The 25,530-nt window shown below is 44.3% G+C and overlaps 1 protein-coding gene across 10 annotated transcripts in view; it reads right to left on the reverse strand.

Moving 5' to 3' along the window:
- Positions 1-4,492: 4,492 nt before the first annotated feature.
- The window catches only part of SLC29A1 (solute carrier family 29 member 1 (Augustine blood group)), an 81,469-nt gene continuing 60,431 nt past the window's right edge, over positions 4,493-25,530 (reverse strand). For 6 of the 10 annotated variants that reach the window (XM_048483203.1, XM_048483202.1, XM_048483206.1 and 3 more), the window contains exons 2-13: positions 19,408-19,557; positions 18,483-18,564; positions 17,592-17,782; positions 16,717-16,856; positions 15,944-16,078; positions 15,056-15,153; positions 14,733-14,829; positions 14,460-14,551; positions 14,220-14,331; positions 13,422-13,507; positions 7,529-7,728; positions 4,493-5,885 (exon numbers count right to left, since the gene is read on the reverse strand). In XM_048483203.1, the coding sequence (XP_048339160.1) occupies positions 5,774-5,885; positions 7,529-7,728; positions 13,422-13,507; positions 14,220-14,331; positions 14,460-14,551; positions 14,733-14,829; positions 15,056-15,153; positions 15,944-16,078; positions 16,717-16,856; positions 17,592-17,782; positions 18,483-18,564; positions 19,408-19,469 (1,407 nt within the window). In that variant the 5' untranslated portion in view covers positions 19,470-19,557 and the 3' untranslated portion in view covers positions 4,493-5,773. The remainder of the gene's footprint in view (positions 5,886-7,528; positions 7,729-13,421; positions 13,508-14,219; positions 14,332-14,459; positions 14,552-14,732; positions 14,830-15,055; positions 15,154-15,943; positions 16,079-16,716; positions 16,857-17,591; positions 17,783-18,482; positions 18,565-19,407; positions 19,558-25,530) is intronic. The other 4 variants (XM_048483232.1, XM_048483204.1, XM_048483251.1 and 1 more) reach the window with 1 other exon arrangement.

Raw genomic sequence — 25,530 nt, forward strand, 5'->3', positions numbered from 1 at the left:
AGTCCATGCTTCTTAGGCTTGGCTGGCCTCAGATTTTCTAGCATCTGAGGATGTGACATCAAAGACAGCCAGGGAGTGGGGCCATCATGATGTGAGAAGTATAACTGAAGTGCCAGCAACACACCTGGCTTTCTAACAGAGGAAAGGCAGCTGACTACTTCTATATGTTAGGTGTTTACATGGTAACAACTTGCCTTTGTTGTTGTGGTGACTGAACACAGCTTGCCCAGGTGTCCTGAAAGCCACTTCTTAACTTAATCAAGAAACTTTGCAGAATAAGCATGAAACTGACTACAGAGCCCACACGTACACACGTTAACAGACTTCTTTCTGTGATACACCTCTGAAGGTGCCAGCCACAGATGCAGGCGAAAAGTTAGGAACAATATCCACCAGACCATGACCACACAGCCCAGAAAACCCACCAGAACCAGTTGAATCCAACCGTGAAAGCCTTTGACAATACATTTGGGAAGATACTTTGCAAAAAAGAAATGTTTTTCCTTGCACTTCTTTCCAGACTGTTTAATCAGATTGCATATACACCCATCAAACTTTTGTACCAACAGTGGTTCCTGTTTGTCTGGATAGCACCTTCACAGGGAAGAAATGCAAGTATCTTTTCTAAACACTCAGAATTTGCAAATAAAGTCAACAGTTTATAGATACATGAATGCCTCTTGCCAGGGTGGTATAGAGGTCCTACCTTGTGGAATGGCCTGCCTGAGGAAGTCAGGAAAGTTCGCACAGCTTTATCATTCTGCAAAATGTGCAAAACTAATGTTCCACAGGGCATTTTATAGAAGATTTCTTATATTATTTCCTGTATTATTTAATTAATTAATTAATATTTGTATTTATACCCCACCCTCCCCAAGTGGGCTCAGGGCGGCAAACAACAGTAAAATTTACAAAAATGAAAACAACAATAAATACCGATCAGCATTAAAAAAAATGTAAACAGCAAGCAGATGATATTGAGATATAAGGAATTAAAATTGCAATATAATGGAATAGTGCAGGAGGACACTTTTATGAGGGAATTAAATTGTCTGTTACAATGTTTATTGTATGTATAATCTTGCTTTTACTGCACTGTCATCTACCTTTGTAATCCACTGTCTGTATTGTTTATGGTTTACCATGCCTTTGACAGTTTTGTCTGTTTCCTTAAACACATTTCCTAATCCCCATTGAGTCCCAGTGAGAAAGGTGGGCTGTGAATGAAATAAACAAACAAGGTCCAAAGTATGAGAGACTGCTTTTCTAGTGCATGCTACAGTGCATACACAATTCCCTGTGGTTTAGCACGGTTTCACCACTGCTCCATCCGGAAGGATCCTTAGTTGAGTGGCTAAACTCATGTTTTGCATGTAGGTGTCAGGTTCAATCCATTTAAGAGTTTGTAAGTGGCAGGTCTGGGAAGGACCTATTCCTGAGCTGCCCTCTGGAGAGCAGCTGCCATTCAGCAGAGTTCTACACTGGATAGTCTGACTGTGCATAAAGCAGTTTCCTGTGTATAACACCAGGGAATAGCACAGGGCTGGAGAGTCAACAGGAGCCTGCTTCTGACCTTGTCTAGAAGAGCAACCAGCCTTTGCTTCCTATGTCACTTTGGGAAGCCATGTCACAGGTTGAACTCCTTTGTCTGAAAAATTGTAACTAGAGGCTTAACATAAGGAGCGTTGTGTTTGGATCTCAGTTTGTGATGGTGGTGCCTCTACTGTGCAATTTGTGCCTGTCAGTTTCCATAACATGGAATGAGCTAGTGACTAATGGGAGGGGTTTTTATCTCTATAGCCTGGACATTTATTGCCTCCTGATCTCATGGTTCAACAACTGCTCTCTGAAAGGAGGTGAATGGCTCCACTCGACAGCCCAGGAGACAGGATCGTGTTTCAACTACAGCCAGACACCTTACTATTTATATGCCAACAGCAGCTTCAGGCACTTTGGAACCTCATGGTTTCTATGCTACTGGCCCTCTTAGTAAAGCTTTCCTCCAGCGCAGGTGGCTCTTCCTCCAACAGAAGAACCACTTGTGGGGGAGGAAAGCTCCTTAGAGCAGAGGATTCCTGCCGGAAAGTTTCCTGATGGGCAACGAATTAGGCACAATTGCACCCCGCTTCCTTCTTGCGATTTTGTTTAACAAAGACAGTTATGGTATACAGATAAGAGTTATTCTGTAGCATTTTTTGGCAGTGGGGACAGGATGTTGCGTTTTTTGGCAGTGGGGACCAGAGATTTCTAGAAAAAGATTTGCAAGAAATACGTAGGGATATAATATGGACCATGATGGAAGGATTAAGCAAAGTGGTCTCACCATGGGGCTATAATGCCAACTGTGTTTTTAAAAATATATATACCAGTATCCCATTTTCTGTATAGCAAAAGACAAGGTGTTCAACCTTTGCCCTGGGCAGATGGACTTGTGGCTGTCCTTGAGACAGTTTGCATAACACAGATTAAAACAATAACACAGTTTACTATACTCTCCAGAGTATGTTTGAGGTGATTTCCAAGTAGACTATGTGTAGCTATACCTCCATCTAGATACTTAATCCTTAAGAATGTTTCTTATATGGTGAGAGCTCTGCAGAGTTCCTGCAGACTCGATCTGTTCCCTAACATGATGGTCCAGGCACTTTAAACTTTCAATGTACCACTGGAGCGACATGCTATAGAAGTGGAAGCTATTAACAAATCTGGTGGAATTTATCAGGGTTCAAGTAAGAACAACAGATTTCTTATTGCTAAAGGCAGTTATCCTAAATCAGCACAATAAAGAAATCTGCTTGTCTGACCAATCCACAAAAGAATCTGAAATATAAAGGAAGCCACTTAAAAGAAAGAACTGCTGACACAGCAGGAAGCAGAGGATGAATTTTAGAGAAAGGAATCCAAAAGAAGGCCACAAACACAATTAAATGAAACATGGCGGTAAACACCAGCAGCTTGAGACAAAACTAAATCTCCAGGTATATCAGCCAGGCGTCAAATAGGTTCCTGGTACACCAAAAGTCACCTGATGATGTTGGCTCTGCAACAGTGGTAAACTGGCTTCTTTGAACAGCAGGATGTTCCTTTCCCCCAATCACAGGAGAAATGTAAACAACTTAAATCATATATTGAAAGAGACCCTTGGAATCTGCAACAACCCACATTTGTAGGGGTGTTTCTTGCATGTGCAAGAAAGGTGAAATGGGTCCAGTCTTTGGCTATGCCAGCAACGAATTGTGTTGTCTGCTTTTTATGTTAGAATAGTTTGTTACTGTAATGGGACCCACTCTCTTCAGCAGCTTGAAACCCCACACTTTCTCTACAAGTGAAAATACTTTAGAACTTAAACAGCAAGAACTATTTTCTAATTCAAAGAAATAACTAGCAAGTGGAGCTACAACCAATGGATGTATGCTTTAGCCTTGCTCTAGAATTGTATGGATTTATTTGCTATGCTTATTATGATGCTTCAAAGGTCCATAACCTGCCTCATAGGATTGTGAGGAAAGAACAATATATATCTTTGGGGAGGAAGGTGCAATTATCAGTGAAGTGTATAATGCAGGGGTCTTCAAACTATGGCCCTCCAGATATACATGGACTACAATTCCCATCAGCCCCTGCCAGCATGACCAAGTGGCAGGGCTGATGGGAATTGTAGTCCATGAACATCTGGAGGGCCATAGTTTGAGGATCCCTGGTATAATGCATGGGGTGATATGGCATTGCAGTGAAGAGATAGGTCAACAGATGGCGCTACAACTCTGTCACAGCTTTTATAAGCCATTCTGGCTGGAGGTCTTTGTAAGTGGTTTTGAGAGAAGCCTCAACTTCCTGTTGTGTGCACACCCTTGGTCAAGCAGGTTTTGAAAACAGTATTTTTAAAATCTGAAGCTGTTTTACTGGACGTGAACATGGGGTGAGTGCACATACTGTAGGAAGCAATTCCTTTTTTCAAAATCCAAGACTCTTGAAAATTATTGCCATCTTTAGACAGAACTAGATCTTTAACACCTAGCAAAGGTTCCTTGCTGTGGTTTCTCCATTATGAAGCAGCTGCAGGGGAAGCCCAATTTGAGGCAGGCAGTGTAGAGGTGGGTATTCATGCTTTACCTTTCTCCATGTTATTCCACCCTCACCCCCTGGCCTCGTTTCCTCTAACCTGACACTTATTGGCTGCAACGCCCTTGTTCCCTGCTTTGAGGTGGAAACATAAAGAGTTCTATATTGACCTCTGACTACTTAGTTCTAACCTTAGTACGTCTAGTTCCATGTTCATGAACCTTGAAGACATTCTGTGGTTCATCTCAGTTCTTTCACCATCAACCTTTTAATATCTTCCACCTTCTCATAATAATGTTGCCCTCTGCACTCTTGCCACCTCTCTACGTCTGAAAGGTGTCTCACAATTAGCAATGCTAAATACTTTTTAAACAGTGACTTCAACTACCCTGGGCTCTTCTCTCTCTTGAAATAAGACTCCAGACTTTACTTTTTTTAAAAAAATTATTATATTTAATTTGCTGTCTGGTTTAAAATAAACACAGATGTTCCTCCACTCCTTCGAGGGCTACAAGCTTTCTTTAAAAAATGGCCATGATTTTTCAAAAAAAATCAGTTCGAAGAAAAAAACACCCCCGCTATACAGAGGCTTACAATCCAAAGAACACATATAACAAGCTAAAAACTGATCAGCTGCTTTAAGCAACCATAAAATAAAGTGAAATATAGCCCTTAAGACCAAACTGTGAGCTGCTGGTGGGACCAGGGAGCTCAGCCTTTCTAGAGCTTTGTGATTGATGTTGAGGGACAGCCCCCGTGGCCCTCTGGTGTGGCTGCCACCTATTGACAAAGCAGGGTAGAAACCTTATGAAAGCGGCAGGGAGGGGAGTGTTAAATGTCAGGGGTGTTGGCAGTTGATACACAATGGCTCCTGTACAAATATATATATTTACAAAGTAATGTAGAGTCAAGCCTGATAACTTGCTGAAAGTGTGAGGGCCCACCAAGCCTTAATTTACCAGAGCAGTACTAGCCATTGCTGGTTTGCTCAGTCTGTAAGCAGCCACTGTAGTTCCTTCTGCTAGGGGAGACTGGGGAGCAGCTAGGTGTCTGCCTTGTGCTCTTTCAGCGTAAAGACTAAATATGGGTTGGGGAGTCCTGTGGCTGGAGTATGCCAGAAATGATTCCCAAGAGGATAGGTGTGTGTCACTGAGGAGTGAGGCATGGCACTGGCTTGATGGAGTCCTGGATTGTTTTAGAGATGACTTTGCAATAATGTCGAGGTAAACATCCTCCTTTTGACCCTGGAGTAGATACTGAAGGATCTTGGGTACTCACACTGGTCCCATATAAACAGAAGCAGGGCTGAGAGGCTGCTGCAGGGGGTGCTTCAGCGGGTAAATCTCTTTTGTCTGGCAGTAGAGAGGACAACAATGTAAAAAACACAAGGACAGAGAGTTGCAAGCAGCCCCAGCTCAAGCTCAGAATGAATGCTCTTGGGCTGGGCAAGCACATGTCTGGAAGCATCCAGGTGTACCCTAGAGAGCAAGGTTAGATTGGTAGAGGTCAAACATTGCCGGCAAGGGTAGGGAACACAAAGAGGAAGAGCTGAGTTATTGGCGCAATAAGGACAGAGCTGTACTCCAAGCCAGGTGCTAGGCACATCAGCTAAGGCAATGAGTTCTTGGAAAGTAGGTAAGTTACTCTGCCTTCTGAGCAGACAGCACCGATCCTCTGCCCCTCCTTCCCAAGATGTTTTTTTGACATTCTGCTAAATGACATGTCTGAATAGGAAGGAGAAGACAGCTCCCAAAGCCAGGCCCAATGAAAGGAAGAATGCCATGATGGTTCCAGCAGTCTCTGCTTCATGGGGTAACACTTTCCTAGGAGAGGGAAAGGAGAAGAAAGAGACTAGTCAGCTCAGCAGCAACAGCCACTCCATACAAACCAATTGCCAGGTCTGTGTGGAATAGTTTTACGTAATGTGGGGTACCGAACTTGGTTAGGCTATGCATGCCATAAATTATCAACAGGCAAAAAAGTGTAACGATACAGTCATATGAATGAATGAAACATTAGTCTTCTGTATTACATTTTATGCTAATCATAAAGTTTTTGATGTCTCTTTCTCCATTGGTTAAGAGCCTGAAGAATGTTAAGTCTGGAGGAGGGTTGGATTTCTCAACCTGGTTTTGCTGTTTTCAGGATAACTTCCTCTTCTAGGTAGCTCCTGGTCCCTTCTGAAGGGGCAGCTCTTTCTGATGTCACAGTGCCCTCCTCCTCCTCCTCCTCCTCTGTGCTCAGCCCTCACCTCTGGATGAATGGCCCACTGGAAGGAGCAGGCCTCCTCCATGTTAGTAGAAGGACCGTGTCACATCCCATAGTACAGTGGTGGCAAACCTATGGCACGGGTGCCAGAGGTGGCACTCAGAGCCCTTTCTGTGGGCACACGTGCACAGAGTTCATCATGTGGGGGGTGGAAAATTACCCCCCCACATACATCTAGGCTGGCCTGAACACAATCCTTTACCTGGGAGTAAGCTTGGTTGCTGGCAATGGGGCTTGCTTCTGAGTAAACCCTCCTAGGGTCGTGATTCACCCATTCGAAGAGTTGCACGGTTGCTTCACCAAGCTTACTCCTGAGTAACGCACGCCTCTGAGCCGACTGTTTTTTCTAAACTAAAACCTCAGTATTTAGGTTAAATTGCCGTGTTGGCACTGCGATAAATAAGTGGGTTTTGGGCAGTGGTGGGATTCAGCCGGTTCACACCACTTCGGCAGAACCGGTTGTTAAAATGCTGCTTGTAAACAACCAGTAGTTAAATTATTTGAATCTCACCAGCGGAACCGGTTGTTAAATTATTTGAATCCCACCACTGGTTTTGGGTTGCAATTTGGGCACTCAGTCTCGAAAAGGTTCGCCATCACTGCCATAGTCCCAGCAGCGTAGGCATGACATAGGTAGCCTGGCCAGGTTCAGACCTTTTGGAGAATTCCCACCTCACATGTGGCAAGCCTCTTCCTCTGCTATGTTCTCTATAAAGACCAGTGGCCTACTGGTGGCTCTCTTTTCCCTCTTGATAGACATATTCACGGTTCCCAGATAACTCCAGTGTCGGGGAGGGCGGGGAGAATTCAGGATGTGACATGAAATTCGGATCAAAGAGTAAGAAAGGTTTGGGGTCACCAGGCTTGCAGGCATTTTGAAGTAATCTTGGGGAATTCCTGTACCCAGGTTTAGCTTGCCCAAATTATTTTTACAGAAATAACATTGGGTGGATTAAAATGGGCAGGAGCCATTTCAAACGCCCAAGATTTCCTAGTGGCTGTCAAGGTTGAGAACAAGGTTGTGGGGAGAGTCCCTCTGCCAAGGGAAAGTGCAAGAGACAAGTGAAGACACAATCGGCATTGCAACAATCACCACCCTTCATATGAATGACCCACCAGTGCTGATGGAGAGGAAAAGTGCAGTGGGGGCGCAAGGTGGCTTTTGTTGCTATGACCTGCCCTCTTAGGCGATACTTACTTGGGCCCAAAGCACATGCAGAGGCTGGCCAGGTAGCCATTGGAGATGGAGAAGAAGATCATGAAGGTGATGTACCATCCATCGTGGGCAAAAAAGACCGGCATGTTTCGGCGGGTTTGCACATTACACAGCATGAAGAGGGGAATGAAGATCACACGGAATATCACCATGAAGGGTAGCAGGGAGCTGTCCTTTCCAGGCTGCAGAGGGAGGAGAAGCAAAAAACGTTTTTCTTTACACACACTTCAAATTAGTATGTCACATGAGTAGGTGACCAGCTAACACAGCATGTGCCTGGAGGAGTCTCCCTCCTTATTCACTAGTCATGTTTTCTTTTCTGTGTCTGTCTGAGAATGTAGGAGTTGGTCAGCTAAGCTTCCAGTACAAATGGTAGACCTCTGCTCTTCAAGCTGGAAGTTGGAGCCCCTCGCTTAAGTCTTAGGCTGGGAAGAGGGTTCCCATTGACCATATCACAAAGCATCAGGTCTCATTTTGCTTTCTGTTGTTTATTCCTTTCTGACACGCACTGCCTGAATGTTCTCAATGGTGGATTTTCTCCAAAAGTGATGTCTGCATTTTCTCTTCTATGTCAGCTACTATTGATCTCCATCTGGTTGTCCTTAATTTGAAAGTCCTTGTCTAAATAGAGATTTCATGGTAGAATCTTGATGAGCTTTAAAGGTCAGCCTAATTGTGGGGAATTTCACTGAGTTTTGGAAAACCACTAAGAAATCAAATGAGACTACCCAGAGGTGGCTTTCTCAACAGAATGATCCACTCAACTTTACCGCCTACTTTAGCAGTTCCAGGAAGGCAGCTGGTTTGGCTCATGGCAGGCTGAGTGCAGTTCAGTGGGCCACAAATTGGGCAGGCTTGGTTTGGGTATAGGAATATGATTTAGTCATGGCCCACCCACCCTGGGGGGAGGGGGTCAAGGTCCACCCAACCTGGGGGAAGGTGTAGGGAGGGGAGGAACAATAAAAGGCAGCCTAAAACTGAGCATGATGTTCAAGGTCCAGTTTAAACATCTGTAGACATGGACAATAACGTATGCACCCCTCAGCTCCACCATAACATTATGTGGATGCTCCATACAGAGACCTGGTTGCACAGTGGTCCAGAGTTTCATGTGGGTTCTCTAAATGTCTTCCTACAAAAGATGCAAGGAAGAGCATCTATTCAAACATTCTAGCATCATTTTTATACACATAGCTTCACAGAATAAAGTAAAGTAATGAAGGTTCCTGCTCCAAGGAGCTTATGAGGAGCCTGTGTGAAGGTGAAAACCTGTTCAAACAGGAGTTTCCCTTTCTTTACTCTTGCTGCAGCATGTGGGTGTGAGTATGTAGAATGTCATCATGTCACAGCAAACCCATGGCAACCCATGAGGTTTTCAAGGCAAGAGACAAACAGAGATGGCTTGCCACTGCCTCCCCAGGTTCAGTATTTCAGCATCTGGTTCGTAGAGAACAGAGTGTTACTCAGACTCGCTGAACTCTCTGTGGCTATCATGCTGAGCCTATCAGCCCAAACTCTCTTGGCAATACCCTGCAGACAGTCTCTGTAATCGGAGACAATAAGGACTAATGGCTTCTGGCTTCTCTCCGGAGGTCAAAAAAAGACATCTGAAAGTGAGGTTCACATCTCTGAACCCTGAGATTTGTTTCCTACCAAGGCAGAAGGGAGAACAACAGATAGGTTTTGTTTGCCCTTGTTTGAACAAAGATGCATGGCCCAAAGAGTAGTTGTTCACATCTTGGGTTACTTGATTTGATAGCATGTTGGCAAGAAGGTCAAAGTAGAAAACAACACACCAAACAGCTGGAAAAGCCATCCATGCAAATATGGCACACTATGGAACATTATGCTCTGACCTACAATGTGGCAAGAGGACCTGACAAATTTTTAACAGGTTCCAACACCTAAAAAAACCTTTACTTGTCTTAGCACTTTCATTACCAAACCTAGGTGCATTTCCATTGGTGAAATGCATCACCAGCAGCCCCCACACCCCGCCCCACAATTTTCTAAATAAAAATTTCTAGTCCTGGTTGACAGCAGCTTACTGAGTTTAAACTCAGCTGTTTCCCACTCTAAGATTCTTTAACTTAAATCTCAAGACATGAACATGAAGTTTAGACCAGCTGTTATCTCCCCTGACTGAAACAGGTCAGGTAACCCTTACCGAGCTTTTAACTTAATTCTTGGGTACAATAATACACTTGAATCGCACAGATTTTCCTTCTGTTCTGAGATGTTGATGCGTATGAAAGTGCTCAATTTGCCAGCTACTATAGAATGTGTCTGGGCTCACTTGCTTGAGCTATCTAGAACTATCTGTCTCAGTTTTATTTATTTAACTTCATTTCTCCACAGCATCTTACATTCTTCTCCTCTCTTCCAGTTTATCCCTTGACAGCTGACACTGCATGACTGGATCAAGATCACACACCAAGGTTTCATGGCAAAGTGGAAATTCAAACCTGAGTCTCCAAGATCCCAGTCCAACACTCCAACCACTATGCCACATTGGCTCACCAGAGGTACATTATTGCAGTGAATTTACTTGTGCAATCTACTGGATTATGTAGTTTGACCTGTCCCACTTGATCAGATCAGGAGCTTGGATTCACTTGTCTTTCCTTTCCCACCATCTACAATGATTTACAGAATTTGTCTGATCTAGTAAAGCCTATGAGAATTTCCAGATTGCTCCAAAATGGAGAAAAGAATCCCCCGGGAAGGCTTTGAGGCAAGGCAAAAACACAGATTAGATTCTTTACTGGGAAAATTTCCAGAGTTACTAGGTAATGGATCACCAAGAACGGAGACTGAACTGTTTCTTGACTGTCAAATTGGCTTTGGTCATCGAGGGAGTAAGGGAAATGTTTTCAGTGGGGTAGACAACACCCACATCTCCACCCAGTTTGGTGTTAACCACACAGTCACACACAAACAAAAGCAGCTTTCTTTTTGCCAAATGAGAAGGCAGAAAAAAGCAGATCTGTCTGAGGAAAGGAATCTGGCACAAGCCACAAACTCTGAGACATACACAGAGCCCACAGCATCAACACTTTCCACAGTTTCCAGAAAGTTGTTCTACAAACATTTTCTTAAAAGTTCACCTCTTCACTTGGGATATGTCTCAAGGGCAGGAGGAGCCAAGTTTACATATCTGACCCTAGCACAGAGGGAGGGGCGAAAGGAGAGCCTCCTACTGAGGTCTAATGGCTCCAATCAGGATAGGGCCTCCTTTGGTCGCATACTGGCACATTTATTCAAGAAAGCAGCCTTAATAATTTCAGGGGGGCAACTGCAAGGAAGGCAGTAAACAGAAAATGATCACATATAATGATCAGGACTGACAGCCAAACTACACAAGATTTTTAAAATGTTGGGTCTTGAATATTCTTTATTTTAAAAAATTTAATACCCTGTTCTCCACTGCCAAAGTGGGCTTGGAGCGGCTCACAGCATATGACACAATTACCTAATATATCATATAAAACAATAATACAAAATAGACAATCCAATTAAAAAATACAGATAGTACTAAAAACTTGACAAGTGGAACTTACCATCACAAGCCCACTCCAGATTTAATTAAAAAGAAGGGAAAAAGGGGAAGGCCAGCCAAGGTGGACCAATTACGTCCCACTGCTGCCCTCAATGATAGGCCTGGTGGAATAGCTCCATCTTGCAGGCCCTGTGGAATTGAGATATGTCCCGCAGGGCCCTGGTCTTGTTTGACATAGCATTCAACCAGTCCAGACCTAGGGCCTGGCTCTAGTTGAGGACAGATGGATACTTTTTGGACCAGAGACCATCAGCAAGTTATTAATAAGGGAGCATAAAGCTCTCTGGGGAACATATCTGGAGAGGCGGTCTCGCTGATATGCTGGTCCTAAAATAAATGTGTCACTGTACAGCAGCATGAGGCCCTGGTCCTGATCAGAGCCAGGAGGTCTTGGAAGAAAGCCATGCCTGGCACCCTTTTTGCCCCTTCCCAGATTGAACTTCTCCCAAAGCTACACGGCAGCTGTGGAGAATGACCATTTAAACACGTGCAGAACCCAATTTAGCTCAGCCCCGTGCTGTTCTGCTGAGCTGGAACTCATTATCTGCAGTTGCTGTACACCTGTGAGGAGGATGAGTGAATGTCTTGTATAGTTTGGCCTTGATATAGTGAGTGGGCTGAAGTGGCCAAACAGTCAATGGGAAACATATTTATTGGAATCTACAAGCTCTTCTGGTCTCATCAGTCACAGAGCTTGTGCTGGATCCGTTCTCTGATGACTGGGCCATCACTAAGCTGCCTTTGTACTTTCCCAGACAGCTGGCTGCATGTCATCCTGTGCGTGGGCTTGGTTACAAGGAGGCTATGAATGAGTGAGGTGTCCCGATCCAAGTGGTTTAGATGAACAGAGGGACATCAGATCATTTAACCAGAACCGCATGGACAACAGGCCAGTTCCGCCCAAACCCACGTTTACTTAGCCAAGCAAAATACTGAATCATCCTTGAGTTTCCCCACTTTTGCTCTTTCCCCCTCTGCTGTTGCTTGTGTTTCTGGTAAACCTAAATGATCCAGTTTCCACCCATTTCCTTTCCTGTTTTGAAATCTTCTCCTTCTCCTCCATTGTGCTCTCTCTCTCTCTCTCTCTCTCTCTCTCTCTCTCTCTTGCTATTTAGGTCTTGGTTCCTAGCAGACTGTAAATTCAGCCTTCCTTTTTCACTCTGTGTGGTTTTCTGTGGTACCTTAGAAACCCACCCTCATCTCTGAGTTCTCCTTGGGAATTTGCATGTTTGCCTCTCTCTAACATTTGAATATAGGAATTATTCTTCTGGATCAAACTAATTGCTAGCATCAGCCTTTGTGTTTTTTAGTGGGGCATAGAAGGGATGATGACAGTGCACTTGAGCTATGCTGCTTGTGAACATGGGGATTCTGTTTAGCTACCAAGGTTAATGGATATTTGTTGATTTCGACACCCATGACACCTGAAGCCACATTTTCTCAGCCACTCCACTAGCATCTCAAGAGCATGGACAGTTAGATGTCTCACACACATCAGTTTACCCATATTTCATCGACTGATTAAGCAGTTAAACCCAAGTCATCTAAAGTGTCAAACAATAAGCTACAAGTGGAAACTGGAACCGAAGACAGTATGATCTGTTATTGATTTACAATATGTAATCTGATTTGAAGCTCAATGAGAAAGATGGACTATAAACACAGTAAATAAATATATGAAAAGAAAGTGAGCTGCTTGGCATTTAAGGCAACAAAAAACATTCTGCACTGCATCTAGGCTGTAAACTGTGTGATGATTAATGGTGACCTGCATTTTCTAGGAACATGAACTCCTCAAGGATCACAGATCATAAAAAGACAAGCACCAAGCCAATAAGCTGTATGGTTCATGGAGGAATATGAAATTATGATCAATCCACTTGACAGACGACCTTCGCTAGAGAATAATGCGAGATGATGGTTTCTTCCTTCTACGCCTACTGATGACTCTCCTTCCCCCTACATTTCTTCTCATCTAATTATCTTCTCATTTAATACAATCATTCTTTACAAGCGCAATGGCAAATTCAGCCACCCCAACTGGAGGGCCACAGTATAATAATATTGCTTCAACTGATCAAAAAGCAGAATTTTTCTAGAAACTGATGTTGCCTGGTACAAAACAATAGAAGAAGCCAGAAAGACAGCAGGAGACTCTGATCCTCTGCTTCCATCTTAAACTCAAGATCTCTCCACATCCTACCCCAGCGCTTGCCATGATTTCTCAGCACAAAGAACAAAGCTGTGATGCTGACTTCTTGAATGTGTTAGTAAAAGTAGGCTTGGATAGTTTGAGCATCAAGGCCCCACACTCACCCACAAGCAAACAGCTGTCAGGCTCCGTCCAGCCCAGTCAAAGACATTAAACACCAGGAAACAAGAGACTGGGATGAAATATGCATCTAAAAAGATAATGGCGAAGAAGAGTGATCAGTGCCAGGAACTCTGTCTACTGATACTTTCGACAGAGCAACACAGAGACTTATTAGGATGAGGCTGACAACTTTGTCCTTCTGTGAGTCACTTATGCCCACACCCTCCCATCTTCTGCAAGCAAGTAATACAACAAACATGACAACAGATAGGCTACTAAATTATTCATAGTAGTATCCATAATGAAGCACTTGTGGGCCTGTCAAGCTAATGAAAAAAAAAAACACCCTGATCCTTTAAAACCATACAAGTGATGAAATTGGTGTTTTTGTGAAGGGAAAGGGAGAAATACAGCATTGCACATACCTGTAACTGTAGTTCATCAAGTGGGTTTCTGTGCAGGCACATATTGGGACTGTGTTTGCACAGGCCAGCAACAGAGGGAATAAAAAGGTTTATTTTTCTGACTGGCTCTTTTAAAAGTATTCACTCCATCAGGCTTCCCGCCTAAAGAGTCACGTGAGGGGAGGGGGAGGAGTACCATTTCCCTCATAAAAGTATTTTGCTTGTGCCAAACAGATGTTTACCATGTCAGTCAGCAATGGGACACGGCCTGGGAACCACCATATAAACTGTTCTGAATTTCCCAATAGAAGAGTGACTAAAAAGCCCCCAACCCTATCAACCTATTGGTTACATGGCTTGGGTGTCATTAGTCTTGACCCCAGTGGTTTTACTTACCCCAGAGTGTTTTTTTCCCAGCAATGGTTGATTTTACATCAGCAGTGACAGCTGGGAAGACTCCAATAGTGATGGTAAAGACTAAGCAGACACACACAGCCGTGACCCAAATCTAGGGAGGAGGACACAAGTATACACAATGTGGACAAATAAAGCCAAGGCAACCTCAGACACTCCTCTTTAGGAAAACATATGGGTATGGGAAAATTCATTCCAAGACAATGTATACATCTCAAGTACCTTTCTGAAAATGCTGAGGACTGAGGACTTGTGGTTTGGCACATGGGAAGCCCCATTTGCAGGGATCTTTGGTTCTAAACCATTGGGCTCATCTGTAAGGAAAAAGAATTATGGAAAATGATAGCTCTTCAGATAGAGAAGCATTTTTCATGTACATTTTGAAGTATGTTGTTTGACTGCTATTTAGGTCCTATTAGGGACATCCACTTACACTGAAATAACTGAACACATGTTCCTCCCTCCAAAATTATTATCTTCCACTCTGGCACTTACCTTTCTTGATAAGATCAACCTTGGTTTCCAGCTCAGAATGGTCCTCATGGTTCAAATACTCTGCCTTGTCTTTCATGGAGTAGTAGCGGAAGAAATCCTGTAGAAATTCAGAGCATGCAACTCATATTAACATTGATGGAGGGGAAATGCCATAAACCACGACTGCTGTGGAGGAGTTCTGAAACAAGAATTGAGTAATCCTTCTGGGTAGACTGGCCTGAGGATGGGAAAATCATTCAGCAAAGGCTGCCATAGCAAGCCCTGGAAATTAGTGCCCACCTAAAGAGCCCCACTTGCCCATTAAGAGAAAACAGAATCCTTACCAGACGAGGCAACACCATATAGGAGCCAACGGCCAGCAGGATTACTACACAGGCTGTGATGAAATAACCAAAGGCACTATCTGCTAGTTCAGAGCCACCTGCAAGAAATATGGAGAGAAGAGGTCATGGACACTTTAAGAGGACACTTAATTCAGAATGGAAGAGAGACAGCCACCCATCCCTCCAAGGCATCCATGCTTCTAAGAACTCTTTGATTTCCCCCCTCATAGAAGAAACCGGAGATTATCTAGTTCAAACTCTTTCACAAATAGAGAATCATTCACAAGCCAACCCACAGAATCCAAATCACTGCTGCTGAAGCCTGCAGAAAGCTGTTCTGAAGTTGCTATGATCCCATCAAAAGGATAACTGCCCAAAGTATTATTGATTGATTGATTGATTGATTGATTGATTGATTGGATTTTTATACCGCCCCATCCCTGAGGGGCTCCGGGCGGTGTACAACGTGAAATCTCAGTACAATTATAAATATCATTTCTAAAACCTTTAAAAACAGCAGTAATAATAATAATAAGCAGAGGCATCCGCTAAAGCCCATTTTTTAAAATCCTTCTCCCAGAAGGGAGAGACGGCGAATCCCATTAGATGGAAGGGCTCAGATGTAGAGAGCCAAAGCAAGGGGGGGAGGGCACCTTCAGCGGCTGGTCCCTCCGAAGGGTTTTATGGTTTTATGACACATAATGGTTTTATGAGACAGTGGCATATGACACAGAAGAGAAGGTCCTACACAAACCCCATTCCATTGCCCTTTCAGATATTAAGAGCTTATTTGGGATTTTTCCACCTATCCAACGGCCCTGGCTGCAATGATGGAGGGCAGTGGGTAGCTGCACAGCAATTACCACACGGTAAAAGAGAATTACTCACTGGCAATAGCACAGATCATGGCCAAAGCTGCAAATGTCCCTGCAAGGCCTTGGCCACTCATAATAGGTGTTGTATAACTGGCAGGCAGGAGTCCTGCTAATCCAAAGAGGCTGCCCTGAAGAATGGCACCAAAAGCTGTCAGGAGAAAAGGCAGACATATGAAGACCCATAGGGGAATACACGGGTAATTATCTGTGCATGCACTATATCATCACAGTTCACACACCACACAGCTGATGCTTCTACACACCCAGTTTCTTTCTGGCTGGCAAAAACTGGAGATAAGGAATTAAGCTTTTGTCTTTTTGACTCAGCTTTGTGTCCCACACCCTACAATACCTCCAGTCAGGAGAGCGACAGCTATGAATTTAACATCATTCTCCCCCAAATTTAGCATGGAAAAAGCAATAAGAGTATTCAGCATTCACCTTCCTGAGCTGGAACAGACTGTACTTTCTCAGACTATCAGTTAAGGAGAAGACTTTACATGAGACAACAAGCACGGTATTTTTGTAAGGCCATCCCAAAGCCATCTTCTATCATCAGTGGGCGAAGACTTTATAACATTTGTCTGGAGTTCCCACAATAATCCCTTCTTCCTATTTATGTTTTCTTTGATGTTTCTGTGTACTTTCATTTTGCTTTTAACTCGTTTTAGGATGTATTTTCAGTGCTCTGTTTTTAGTTGTTAACCAAAGTGATGACTTGGGACCATAACTCTTGCAAATAAGTAAATAAATAAATAAATAAATAAATAGGAGATTTCCACTTACAATTGATGACAACTATCTTGATCATGGTGATGGTGAAGAAAGGCAATGGCTCCATAGAGATCTTTACTAGGATAGCTGTTATCATGAAGACCACAAAGATGGCAATCAAGCTGCTTAGGATCCGTACTTGCTGAGGGATCCTAATGTGGAAAGAGACAAAGAGAAAAACTGACTGCAGAAACCTAAAAACCCAACTAGCATGCCCAGAGAACCTTCTATCTGAAGGGGTGAGCTGTCTACACTATGGCGGTGTCTAGCCTAATTCAGAAAACTTGACTTCCAATTCAACCACTACCTACCAATCTATCACATTTTTTAAATCCCACCCCTTCCCTCCAAAGACCTCTGGACACCTGTCATCATATTGTTGGATATAATGAAAACTTCTTCATCCTCTTAAAATGAATGCTTCAACTAACAAGGTTCAGTGGCTTCTAATCTATATATATAAGCACCATCCAACCAATGAAAACCAATGGAGAAAATATTTGCTTTGGCCCTAAAACTAACAGTAGTTTGACTCCTGGTTCAGACATGAATGAACCTGCCTTGACAAACGATATCAGCTTCAGGTCTCCTTTAGGTTACACTGAAATAATTACTGACATCTCTATCAACATATTGTCAAACTGACAGTGCTAATCATGAATAATAATAATATTTATTTTTATGCTTACTATTTTATGGACCCGCAACTTGCCAAATCAAAAGAAACTAAACTAACATTGGGGGCTTAGCTTGGAACTGAAGTTTAGGCTTGCTCTGAATCCTACATCCCCAAAGATAATGGCCTGGTCAGAAAGGGGAGTGGGAACAATGGAGGGAAGAGAAAGCAGCCTTGGGGTTCATTTTTGAGGAAGCTGCAAAAAGCTCACCTCTGATGGATGAAGGAGTTAAGGCAGGTGAAGATGAGTAGAGGCAACATGGCACAGAGTGTCATCATATTGTTGAATATGGACTGAAGGTATGTGGAATGAGGCTCTTCCATTCTCCCTGTGACATTTGTATCTGTAGCACCGTCGACAAAGGATATGTTCTGGGGTCCCCCCAGGCGGCTGGTAAAGTACTGGATGGTGAGGAGAAGGCATCATGAAGGAAACAAACTTCACTGACTAAAGAGGTGGGCCGCATTATGCCATTAAGCATTTCCACAGCACAACTGGACCTTGTATTCACTTCCAACAAGACCAGAGCAGTGCCCCTCTGCTCAGTCGTACTTATCAAGTGGTCCTCACATACAATGTTTGCTTTTTAATATCCCCGTTTTCCCTTTGCAAAGTCTTCCTTTGCCACACCTCTCAACTCATTCAATCATTCAGCAACCAGAAGTCAGGTAGAATTTTTCAGATGTATGACACACAAGACAATGGGCACAGTCCAGACTCATAAGGGTGGTTGCTCATAAATCCTACTGAAATGGAAGACACTGCAGTGCTCAGATAATGGATTATCTTCTGAGACATCCCCATACTTACTTTCAGCACAAGCTGCATCAGAGAACCTGGGCAAATGCTTATCATGTCAAGGGAGTAACTGCCCACTTATTAAAGAGAAGGGGGTCCAACACTGCATTGGAGCTCCCCGCTTGAAAGGTCATTTGCTGAGAGATGCAACCAACATATCGATTTATTTCTCAAGCTTTCTTTCAGTCCCTCAGGCAGCTTGCTAGTATTCTTTAGTGTGGTACACTCTAGTGTGGTACACCCATCATGGCAAATCTCCTGACCTGGGAAGGGCAACACTATTCCCAGCACTTGTGAACTTACCATCGTAGCTGTCATGAAAAAATTCCATGGCAAGAGCGTCCCCAGGCCGAGTATGAAAAAGATCAGCCAAACAGCCTTATTCCTTCAAAAACAAAAAAGGGTAGGGAGATATCAGTGGGGACTGAGCTGGACCCTTACATTAATAGGCAATGTTTAGCTGTTATGGTCATCTGCTACTGCTACTCTTACTCTGGAGAAGAAGTGAAGCAAGTAGAGTTGTTATAAGCCTCACAGGGGCTCAGTTTCCTTTTGCCCCTGGCCATTCTGTTAGAGCTGCAGAAAGGGGGCTAACTGGCTGCCCTGATTTTCTTCCAATGCACAGCGCTTCCTTACTGTGGCCATTTTTTTCCTATAGCCTGCAGCCAATTTTTGAAGCAAGTTATGAAACAGGGAGAGTGGGAAGGAACTTACTGCACTCACAGGTCCATAAATCCATACCTTGAAACATATGGGAACAGGTCACATGTTTGTGATAGAAGAGGGCTGGATGGTAGTTAAAATGACCATGATGACAGCAAGGGGGCTTGAAAACCATGGCATAAGCATAGCACATCACAGTTTATAACCTTTTCTCCTTATGGGAAGATGATACACACAAAGGGGAAAAGTACTAGCTTCAGAGCAAAAGGGAAAGTCCTGTACAGCCTTTAGTACATATTGTAGAGGGAAAGTGCATCATGCCTGCATCTGCCCATCTTCCTTCCTACCCCTATGCCCAGTGGTGGGATCCAAGAATTTTAATAACAGGTTCCGATGGTGGTGGGATTCAAACAGTGGCACCGCCGCACACACGCACCTCCAGTCCCTATTGGGCAGGGAGGTTGCTTTTGTAACCCCTTCTCGGCACTCAGAAAAAATTAGTAACCACTTCTAGAGAAGTGGTGAGAACTGGTTGGATCCCACGTCTGCCTATGCCCAACCATACCTGTCCTGAGGACTGTTGTCCGTCATCTTGGCATCCTGTGCAACTGCGTAGGACTCTTTCATTTTGGTGGATTTTCACTGCTTCACTTCACAGCTAGCAGCCTGAATAGTGATGCAGGACAAAACGAAATTAACAGGCAGCCAGAAACACCTGCATGATAAAATGAAGAAAATTATATATCTCATGCTATTAGTTTTACATTAGTGGTATCTGTTGTGTTCTCAGGGGTGATTTACTCATGTAAAGGGCTTGATGCAGCCCACCTCTCCACTCACTTTGCCTAATTCCTCTCCTTACTACAGCCTCCATCACATGGTTTTGGTTCACACAAAGACCCCCAGTACAGTTGTCTTCTTCTTTGAGGGGTGGTCCCTTCTGTTTCACTAGCAGCAAAGCAGGCTGGATCCAACCCAAAACTTCTCACCACCAGACCTGAATATAATTGGGTTGGATCCTGTCCAATTTTCTTCTTGTGCTACAGTTGTACAGTGTAGCCACTTGTATCCCTTTCTGCGTTTCCACTCATGCAAGATCTTATGCAACCAGTTTCTGGGTATTATGATACATGTGGACAAGATATTGTGCAAGCAGAACTGTGCTAAGTCTGATTATGTTTCCTCTTGCAGATGGCTGGATCCTAGCCACTGTCTTATTTTTTTGTAAACTGTACACAGCAGCCTATTGCTTGATTGTTGGGAACCTAGACAGAAATTCCACACTCCCTCCCAACCTCTGCCCTCACACAACCTCCAGGGACCCAAGGCTGAAGAGTGCATTCATAATGGAAAAACTGGAGTGAACAAATTCTCAAAGCACCAAAAAAATTACAGCGATAAAAAATTTTCAGAAACAAAACCAAGAGTGGAAAAGGCCAAAGGGAAACCTGCACAAAGGTCTGGATTTCATGTCTGCTCAGGTAAGATCCAAGGCTGAAACGGACAAGTAGATGCTAAGGAACTAAATGGAAAGAAACTGGTACCTCAGATATTGAGGACTGAGTTTTCTCAATCTGACAGAGTAAAAACAGTTATGCAGTTACACATGTAAACACAAGGGGTACGCCTGCATTATCTGCTGAGCAGTTTAGATGGAGATACCATTAGGTCCACATGAAAGTTTGAACCTGGATACCTTGTCCTTAGAGATCTTCAGAACAGGCAAAAATATAAATCAAGCAACACTTACATTTTAATTTTTAAAAATTTATGCCATTGACAGTATGCCTTTCTTGCTGGGGCTCAAAGCAGATTACGGAGGATAGGCCAGTACAATTAACAGGATGGGCCATCAACAGACAGCGCAATAGGATTCGAACTTGTAGAACTCTGGAACCAAACAGACCTCAGAGACATTGGCGAAGCAAAGTGCACATACTAACATGACATGTAACTGTTTAAACCCATATTGTGCTTAAATCATCACAGTACATATAATTTTTGCAATCTGGAAGTTGTTTAGCTTATCCTGCTGACCGTTCCTACCTTCAGATTTTTAAACATCCTTACTTGTAGTGTATCAAAGTTTCATATTTCACATTACAAAACCACTGATGTGCTATGACTTTGGGCCACAGTACAGTTCATAAATCTTTGATCTGAGTAAAGCATTTTAGTATACTAGCAGTGCCATCTACAAGGGGAGGAGGTGAAAGTGCTGTGGAGGTGGCGCAACCCTGCTGGTGCCATAGCATGGTGTGCAAGGGCAGTGCACGGGCACCAATGCAGGGGTGGTAGAGATGCAGCCCCACGCATTCTCTTGCACCAGCGCAAAAGGGGGTGGACCTATGGGAGGAGTCATCACTAGTCAGCCTCCAGAGGCCTGTGGACCCAGGAACACCTATTTCCACAGGTGTAAACATATGCCTGCCAAAAAGGAGGCACAACTCATAGGACTCCGTAACAAGAATTGTTCAGTCCCCGCTCCATCAACACAGTTAATTCCCCCTCCCTCCCACCCACAAGGCGGTGAAGTGCTCAGGATGCTAACCAGCACCTCAGCCCAGGAACCAATGGGCGATCCTTCAAAAGCCCCAGCTCTACCATGGGATGCTGTCATCAGTGAGCAGAATGACACTCATGGTGGCAACAAGAGTACACAGAGAGCACTTTGCACAGCACACTGCACAAACACCAGTTGGAACAGCAAACTCCACACACTCTATGGCTCAGCCCTCCCTCTCAAGCTCCATTTCAGGAACTACAGACAGGACCCATCAGGAAAGATGTTCCATAACAGGGAAGCGGGGCAATGGACCTCACAACTATTAGAGAGGGATAGATCATTTGTAATTTTATTTCTGCATGTTACAGCAGGAAAACAACAACAGTATACAGAAAAGGAATATACAGTATACAGAAAAGTCAACATCTTGAAGCGGAAAAACATTTGAGGAGACACCAGAGGGGAGGTGCTAGTTCCGAGGGAACAGTTCCGATTAAACAACCCTCCAGAAACCACAGACACTCTATCATTCAAAGCAGGCTTCACTGATTTTTCCAACAACTATCTTCTGTCTTCCCTCTACTGGGGCTGAAAGCCCATGTGCTGCAGGCAGCAACTTCTGCGCCATGCTCTTCCCGTGCCATGTAGCAGCAACAACCTTGGATCTTACATGCTGCCTGAGCCCTCTGTCCCGCCCAACAAAGGGGTGTAAGGCTATGATCAGCTGCTTCCCATCCCCTGCAGTACTGGGTCATTTCTGATGGCAACAGGGCAAGGGTGAAGGGGTGAACAACAGAGCTCCAACATGTATCCCCAAATACGCACCCTTCTTGTTTCAGAGGAAAAACACCCCCCTCCAAAGGGTAGCAAAAAGGACCCACCAATGAGCACTGGTGATTGTAGCAGCACAGGCATGAGTAGAAGGGGTGCCACTGTTAGCATGCCATCCTGGCATAGCGAGGGAAAGTGCTTACTCTCAGGTAACCCTGTCTGTGTGCCAGCCTAAAGGGTGATGCTGGCATTGCAGAGATGGGGATCCCATTCTCTGGCAATAGCCAGGTCTACCGACAAGAATTGTTTTCTGGTTCTCATGATCTCAGCCTGCTTGCCATATCAGCACATTTTTAGCTGAACAGCCAAGGAAGAATATGTCCTTAACACAATACTGAATGGATACTCATTTCCAGCCACAAGAAGACTCCTGATGTCATTGCCTCCCTTGATTATCTTAACCCAGATACTCCCTTCTGTAATTAACTTCTTCTGACCACCTTGCAATGTACTCTATTATTTCTTAAACAGTCCATCTGGACCCCTCCTAGAGGTTGTCTTGACATCCCTCAAAGGTTATCCTGACACCCTCAGAGGTAGTCCTTCACCATATAAATATCCTACCCTCCAAAAGACCAATTGCCCAGTGCCATTGACACCTTTCCGTCTTTGTTACTGTGTTCAACACATTGTACCTCCCTTGGAACCAAATACTGACCATTTGGATCTGAACCCTGGATCCTTCTCATGTCGAGATCAGGTTGTATTAACCATATACCCTATACCCCTTTCTATTCCAAATCTATTTTCCAACCTATCTATATCTTAGGAACTCTGCGTGTGAACTGAATCAAGTGCTTGTGAACCCCTTATCCCTACAATAAACATTGTCAAATTTGCATTACATCCTTCTCTGTGGATTTTCTTCTAAGAGGTGATCTTCGTATACACTAATATTAAAGTTTCCTTACCCAGCCTCTCACAACATTAATAAGTAGTCTGCTCTAAGCTAATATTCCCCACTATATTGAGAGACTGTGTCTCCACCTTGGGTAACACCACTGCCATGGTGAAGCCAGAGGGGATGGGGCCCATAGCACCAATGTCACAGATCCCGCCCCCAAAGTCACCAGACTGGACTAATTGAGCAGCCCAGAAGAACCCTCATGCACCCCACCAATTGGCCATGCTGGCAGGGGCTGTTGGAATTTGTAGTCCATGAACATCTGGAGAGCTGCAGGTTGCAGATCCCTGTCCTAGGCATTCTTCTGTGGCCATGCATGTTTTACTTTTTCCAACAGAGTGCTGTGGGAAGCTACCCAACAGGTGAAGAGTCACATGCCACAGACAACCTGTTGCTCCACCCACAGGCACTGCCGCTAAATCAGCCCCCTTCTAGAATAGATTATGTGCTTTCAGACACCCCCTGCTGGAGACCAGCCTATCAGGAAGACAGTGCAGTCATTAGCGAGATGTGAGCTCTCAGCAGGCTCAGAAGTGGATAAAGTGGAAGGAGGTCTCCTTGGATGTTGAACCCCCCCTCCCCACTTCAATAAAGTCCTGTTGGCTGTGACAACCATGTGTCTGCATCTCTGTGAGGGTGAGCAGTTGGGCAGGTTAGGGGAAAGAATCTAACTAACTCAGATTCAAGTTAAGAGGGAAAGGTAGCTTGACTGCTTATGATACCCTTATCAAATGATTGACTACCCACTTTATCTTGAGCTTCTACTGAAGATGATTATCTTGGAAAATGTGGAATACACACGCAGCCCGTTTTAGATGCTCAGATGGAGATAAAAGAGGAGCCTTTTTTTGGATGAACTCCAAGGCTTGTGCCTAATTGCTACTCTGTTATGGACAACTGAGTTGTTTTCATGGTCCAAGAAGAGGAGGAAACTAAAGTAATTGGACTAAAAAACTGGAAGGGCTTATTCCCCCTCCCTCCCCAGAAAGGCCACTCCCCTGGATACCAAACTCTCACCAGTGGGAGGACAGCTCAGGCATGGCAAAGCCCTGGAGCATGTGAGGGCTGGGGTTAAGGACAGCGGTGCATGTGAAGGAGAATTTCATTGTAACAGACAGCAGAGGTAAATTAGATTTAAAGTGCAGCCAGAAACAAGCTAGAGAGTGAAGAGTTGGACAGCTCTGAGTGATAAATTGTTTTATGTTCTTATTGGCTAAGCGAACATCTGCCAAAAGCCAGCTAGAGGATGCTGTGCTCTGTGAGGGAGAGGGTGGACAGTGTGGGTATCCTGCCTATGAATATGAAAAGCCTTAGCTGAGTGAGAAATCTACTCTGAGGGAATCCGGCTCACTCTCAACCAACCAGCAATGGCCTCTAGATAACACTGGAGAGCTCCAGGGGCTGAAGACGGGCTGCCCGCCATCGTGAACACGAGCTGGGTGTCATCAGCATATTGGTGACACCACAGCCCAAAACTCCAGACCAAACTTGCCAGGGAGTAAATGTAGATATTAAAAAGCATCAGGGAGAGGATCGCCCCCTGCGGCACCCCACATACTATGGGGGGATGCCCGGAGTTCTCAATTATTAATTTCACAAAACCGTGTGTTTTATGATCACACTGCTCTTCTTGCATAGGTGGGTGGGGAAAAAGTGTTCTGCTCACAGCCCCTGGTATCAAGCCGCCTAATGTATTAATCTGTTTTTTTAAAAAAAGCAGAGGTACAGCATGTGCTATGGTGGTTATCAACTACAGGGTGGGAAACTCATGTGGAGAAGGTGCAGTTTGGGGACTGTCCAGATCCAGAGATTCCCCATGGTGCCTGTATGCTAGGATTATCACCACCAGGGTGGGAAAACTTTAGGTGATTCAGGGGTAAAGCATGGTTGGGGTGCAGAATGACAAGGGGGGGGGGTCAGGAGGAAGGGGCGTGCAGCATGTTCTGAAAGAGCCACGTCCTCAGGGGAAATTATCTCCATATTGCAAATATCAGAGGACATTCTTGGCGAACTTCAGGCTCCACCTGGAGGTTGCCAATCCTCTGGGAAAGCAGCATTGCTCCACCACATGTCCCCTTTAATGGATGGGGTGGGAGAATGCCCCTGCACAATCTCAAAACAGCTGACCAGTCACGGGACTTCTCCATGTCTTCCCAACTCCAGCTTGGGAAATTGTTGCATATCTGTTTTTTCTGCCTGGAAAAAGGCACATTTTGGCAGGCAGAGGAGGCCAACCTTCTCTTCTGGAATGTGCACAGCCTGGTGCATGCCAAGCTGCTCATGGGGAGCGCTCGTTTCCCCAGTAAATGTGCCTATGGGTCGCTTGCCCGTGCTCTGCAGGAGGCCAGCTTCTCTGGAGCAATACTGGACAAAAATTTTTAAAACTTTTAAAATATTTTTTTACATCCTTGAGGTGTGTGTGGGGATATCCCCGCCAAAGCAGCCGT

Source organism: Sphaerodactylus townsendi, linkage group LG01 (genome assembly GCF_021028975.2).
Source record: "Sphaerodactylus townsendi isolate TG3544 linkage group LG01, MPM_Stown_v2.3, whole genome shotgun sequence".
NCBI lineage: Eukaryota > Metazoa > Chordata > Lepidosauria > Squamata > Sphaerodactylidae > Sphaerodactylus > Sphaerodactylus townsendi.